Source organism: Colobus angolensis, unplaced genomic scaffold (genome assembly GCF_000951035.1).
Source record: "Colobus angolensis palliatus isolate OR3802 unplaced genomic scaffold, Cang.pa_1.0 Scaffold247, whole genome shotgun sequence".
Lineage (NCBI taxonomy): Eukaryota > Metazoa > Chordata > Mammalia > Primates > Cercopithecidae > Colobus > Colobus angolensis.
Window position 1 is genome coordinate 106,978 of NW_012115677.1, and position 5,989 is coordinate 112,966.

The following is a 5,989-nucleotide window of genomic DNA, read 5'->3' on the forward strand; positions in this document are numbered from 1 at the left end:
GGCTAGTTTTTTGTATTTTTTAGTAGAGACGGGGTTTCACCGTGTTAGCCAGGATGGTCTCGATCTCCTGACCTCGTAATCCGCCCGTCTCGGCCTTCCAAAGTGCTGGGATTACAGGCTTGAGCCACCGCGCCCGGCCTACTATGTCATGTCTTTAAAACAGCTACAACAATATCACTAGGGAATAGGAAATTTTCCACTCCATTATAATTTTATGGAGGTTATCGTGCATGTTGCATGGCTGTATTTGTGTGCACGTCTCACCCTCTCTTAAGAGCACAAGGAGCCTTCTCTTTTTATTCTTTTGTCCCTTATAGCACTTAGCACAGTACCTTGCATTTTACCATCGGTACTAACAAAAACAACAATAAATTTAGCCCACTGTTCACTGCAAAAAAGAACAAAAGATCAATCTAAAGATGTGATTTTAATTAATACATAGGTGTGGGAAATGCTACTGCCTGTGTCTTACATGATGTTATCTACGTCATTGGTGGCCACTGTGGCTACAGAGGAAGCTGCACCTATGACAAGGTTCAGAGCTACAATTCCGATATCAACGAATGGAGCCTCATCACCTCCAGTCCACATCCAGGTAACAGAAATACTATCTCAAATAGTATATGTTGTGATGCGGTTTATCAGCATATACGATGGCTAAAAATGGGCTGGAAATAGAAAATGCTGATTTTATTGTAGACTATACATGGGCAGAATTAAAGGTCTCAGAATATTCGTATATATCCACCCAACAATAATCACAATGAGATTCTGATTGGGTCACATCTACAAATATTTTCCCTGATGTCTTTATACAGTGCACAGTATAAGTCTATGTGGTCAAAAATGTTAGCATCTTTACAATTTTTTTCCACTTAATTCTTTTTCGTGTTTTCCTTTCTGTGCCATCTTTCATTTACAACATGAATTATATAAAACACAATGTTCATAAGTAGCTGAAAAGCACCATTCTGTCAAATAGTCAGAAAGGGTACCCAGTGATTGAAGTTCAGCTAGAGATTGTTTCCTGTTTTAGAAGCATGTTCTTTCTAGGTTTCACTTACTATTAAGCACTCACTCCTACAATGTGCAGAGCCATATGTTGGCCTTACCTTAACACTCATACAGGGAACATGCTGTCTGCCCATAAGGAACGGCCTGCTTTCTGGAATGTCTTTTGTTCTTTGACTTGTCTCTTTGTGAAGAGCTCAGAGGGAAGCACAGGTTTTAGTCTCTTTCAGTTATGCCATAGGGTTAAGTTATTTTCATTAGGAAAGATTCACATCATCATACCACCATGTTACCTTCAATCATTTTCCATAGAGCGTCAGGCTTCCATGTGGGTCAGTGGAGAGGGTAGTTGAAATTCCAAGCTGGAACCATCTGTGAGGACTAGTAATGCTTACCATGGATCAGGCTAAGTGCTTCGTATGTGTATTACCTCAGATTCTCGCTACAAGTCTGTGAGCAGGTATTGTTTGTCACTGTTTTACATATCTGGAAATGGAGGCTTAGAAACAGTAAGTAACTTTTCCAAGGTCACAGTTTCACAGTTTGAAAGTGGTGGACCAGGATTCGAAATCTGGCGGTCTGATTCCATAACTTGTGCTTAAGGGAGCAGACTCTCCTGCTTTCAACCAAGGCAGCTACTTCCAGCCCATACATCATCTATCCCATATGATGGTTCAGCTGAAGCACACCTAAATCTGGTGCTGCATCTCCACATGCCCAGGCTTTGCATGAGAAGAAACTTCAGCCACAGGCTTCCCTGGCTCCAAAGACATCATGGAATGGGTAAACTTCTGCCTCCTAGTAGCCCAAATGGACCATCCCAGACTCCCCACCACTTTCTGCTGTGATCAGTGAGTTATAATGGAAAGGAATAATAACAACTCATAGTGAGTAATAGCTAGCATTTATTTAGTCGGTGTGTGGCAGGCACAAACTCTTCCAGTAATTTTATATGTATAACCTGTTTAAACCTCAAAATAATTCCATGAGCTAGGTACTGTTCTTATCACATTTTATAGGACACTGAGGTACAAAGAGATTAAACAAATTGCCCAAGGTTAGCCAGCTAGTACTTATTAGAACTGAGGTTCAGACCTGAACAGTCTGACTTGAACTTCACTATTAGCTCACCTGAACCTCATGTTAACCTTAGGAGTTAGATGTTACTCTGCCTATTTTGTGGATAGACTTATCTTTACAAAGAAAATCCAGTGTATGAAAAGTCAGAATTCATAAATTACAGGGCAGTTATTTATATTATAAACTTAATGTATATGTCATTAAGAGGTTCCCTCAAAAATAAGTTTCCCATAACAGATTTCATATAGCTTGTTAACTACATGAAAAGGAGTCTGAGAAACTGTCACTTTGGACTTAATCCAAAGTATTAATAAGCCATGGCAAATTAAAAATCCAAAATAAATGTTACATTATAGTATAAATCAATGGTAACATATAATACACATCCATGTGTAAAGTTTTGATTTACATTGAACGTTTTCCTGATGAAACAAAAAACAGATTTTAAATCAGTACCTTGCATGATGTTTCTGTTTAGCTTTCACAGTCCTTAAAATATTTTTGAACTGGCTTGTTGCCAATATTTAAAATTCAGGAGATTTCAAATAAAAATCATGATTTCTGTCCTTTAGAAGAAATGGGAAGACCCGGCAGCCTTGGATGTATTCCTTCTAGGCAGCAGTCACGGGAGCCGGGCGGCAGCTGTTCCCTTAAATGAGGCTGTGTGCTCTGTTTCACCATAGTCCTTCCAATTCTCCTCACGTCACTGACCTAGGGGTCCTGTGCCATTGTTTTTCTTGCTCCCGGCTGGCTTCGCTCAGCTAGTCTGTTAAATCCTTAAGCTCTTGAAGGCTGTGCATCTGCATCCACTGAATTATAGCAAGGTTTGTTTCTTACGGATTTTGGCAGCATCTCCTGAGGAATTAAAATGTCATCCTTGAGTTGACCTCATAGAGATACATTACTTACACTGAGAAGAAATGACTACTATTATTTTTTAAAGATAATATAAGTATTATATTTTATCTTAACCCCTTTAATGGGGTAGTTTGTATAATTGGAAAACACGAGACTGTAGTTACATTGAATTCAAGGTGACATTTATTGAGACCCTACATTGGAAAAGGTAGGATTCTGATAATTATATAAGATGATTAAGTGCTAGTCTTTACTACCATAGGAGCTCAGAATCCAGGAGCAAATATCATAATGGAAATACAGGATAGTCTCTGCTAAGTTCTGTAAAAACAAGTGCTATTGAAATTGAGAATAAAGAGAGTGTAAGTCTAATTAAGGGAAATCTGACCATCTTAGAATGCTTCCAACGGTGGGTGGTTTTGATCTGGGCCTTAAAGAATGGCCCCAGATAAGGAAGGTAGTTCTTGAGGAAGGGTTTTTCTGGCAAGAAGTCAGTCCAGTGGAGGAAGGTGGAAAGGAAAGTTTCAGGTGTATTTCATTACCTGGGAGTAGACGTGAATGAATGGAATGTAAGAGGGTAGAATGGGAGATCGGATGGGAGAGCTCTGTTGGAGAGCATGTCATGGAGAGCTTTGAATGGCAGACTGGGTAATTTTTTTTTGTTTGTTTTTTGAGATGGAGTCTCGCTCTGTTGCCCAGGCTGTAGTGGAGTGGAGTGATCTCGGCTCACTGTAACCTCCACATCCCAGGTTCAAGCTATTCTCCTGCCCCAGCCTCCCGAGTAGCTGAGATTACAGGCGCCACCACTATGCCTGGCTAATTTTTTGTATTTTTAGTAGAGATGGGGTTTCACCATGTTGGCCAGGCTGGTCTCAAACTCCTGACCTTGTGATTCGCCTTCCTCAGCCTCCCAAAGTGCTGTAATTACAGGCGTGAGGCACCACACCCAGCTGTCTGGGTAATTTTTAAAATGCAGAATCATCAAAGGTTTTCAAGCAAGAGAATGATGTGTGATCAGGTCTAGGTTTGTTTTTTGTTGTTGTTTTGTTTTTAAGACAGTCTCGCTCTGTTGCCCAGGCTGGAGTGCAGTGGTGCAATCTTGGGTTCAGCGATTCTTGTGTCTCAGCCTCCCAGGTAGCTGGGATTACAGTCATGCGCCACCACGCCTGGCTAATTTTTGTTTTTTTTTTTAAGTAGAGACAGGGTTTCACCATGTTGGCCAGGCGGGTCTTGAACTCCTGGCCTAAAGTCATCCACCTGCCTCAGCTTCCCAAAGCACTGGGATTACAGGCCTCAGCCACTGAGCCTGGCCCAGCTCTGGTTTTAAAAAGGGAACTCCTTTTAGGTAGATTGGGAGAAAGACAGCAAGGGAATCTACTAAGACTATTGTGTTTAACCAAGGGAGAAATGCTGAAAGCCTGAAGAAGTGGTAGGAGTAAAAAGAAGGGCTGATGTGATGAATGTTATGGATTCAACAGCTGATTGCTTCCTTGACTGACAGCATACAGGAGATGAGGGAGAGAAAGGAGTTGACGGTCATCTCGGGGCTCTGGCTGGTTGTCTGGGAGAATGGGGAGTACTGAAGGAGAAGCTGACAGGAAGGGAGAAGAGGGGAAGTGCTGAGCTCAATTTTATAGTTTAGAGTGAAGGAATCATTGGATAACCCAAAAGAGCTGTCCAGCAGGCAAAGGGAAATGTGGGTCTGCAGCTGAGGAGGAGGGAGGTAGCTGAATGTAGAGATCTGGGTATTGTTTGCTTGGATGGTGGCTGTGGGTATGGGGATGAATACAATGCCTTGGGAGGGTGGGACCAGCAATACAGCTATGGGCAGAATCCTAGGAAACGGGCAGAGTTGAGGTTAAGCTGAGGAAGAAGAGTGTGTGAAGAGCCGAGAGGAAGCAGTATGTGATAAAGAAGGACCTGTGGAGAGCTGTGTCAAGTGGAGAGAGAACTTTCCTGGCGCTGCCATTTATTTACCTGCCTTGCCATTGGCAAATAGATTAAGCTCTTGGGCCTTACTTTCCAGTAAAATCAGGAGGTTGTACTACATAAACTTTACAGGCTCTTCAATGAGGAAATATATTAGGAAAAAAATTGAAATCATTTCTAATGTATGTTGCGGTTTTCTCTGAATCCTTGTTCATATCACTCATCTAACACTGAATACAGACTGCCGTGTGTTGATGTTTTATGCTTGTGTGCAAACTTTTGAGCTGTGACGGATGGCGTCACTCCCATTCTTGATTATTCATCTGTTCACTCATTCACGTCTAACATATCTGCTGTGTGCATCCTACATGCTACTATATACACAGTGCCAGGAGCACAGTGAGCAAGGCACAGTCCTGGAGCCTCAGTGGCTTAGAGGGATTAACCAACAAGAAAAAAAGCAGTTACAACTCAGGAAGAAAAAGTTCCTATCAACAATAATAGAACATGTGTTGTATTTGAGTAAAAGAGAAAAAAGAATTAGGAATCACTTGACTTTAAATATTTTTACTGCTATAGGAAGACTGAGATGGCTTTCTTAACATATGAATCAAAAATTGGGGTGTTTTGATAAACTTTGAGTAATTTAAGAAAAGCCTAGTAAGTGATGTTGAAGCACTTTTACCAAATGATAAAATTTTTGAACTATCATTAATTTTCACAATAACCATTAATTGAATGATTCATATAATTGATATAAGCAGTGTTTCACAAGTACTTGAAACAAGTAAATCCTATAAAAATTCAACATATAAATAACTGAAAAGTAACAAATGAGTTTTTAAGAAGTAGGATAATTATTTTCTTGGATGTCAGTAACTTGAGAAAAATATGTGGAAGCAAAGCAAAAATGCAGTCTTCTAAGACTTTCCTTAACTGTCAAATCCTAGGGAGGGCCTGGCACAGTGGCTTACACCTGTAATCTCAGTGCATTGCTTGAGTCCAGGAGTTCAAGACTACCACCTGGGCAACATGGCAAAACCCCATCTCTACTAAAAATACAAAAATTAGCCAGGCATGGTGGCGTGCACCTGTAATCCCAGCTACAGTG

At 40.8% G+C, this 5,989-nt stretch overlaps 1 protein-coding gene across 1 annotated transcript in view; it reads left to right on the plus strand.

The window, feature by feature from the left end:
- LOC105514510 (kelch-like protein 23) overlaps positions 1-5,989 on the plus strand; it is a 60,617-nt gene that overhangs the window by 51,918 nt on the left and 2,710 nt on the right. The window contains exon 5 of the mRNA XM_011945906.1: positions 443-595. Within this exon, the coding sequence (XP_011801296.1) occupies positions 443-595 (153 nt within the window). The remainder of the gene's footprint in view (positions 1-442; positions 596-5,989) is intronic.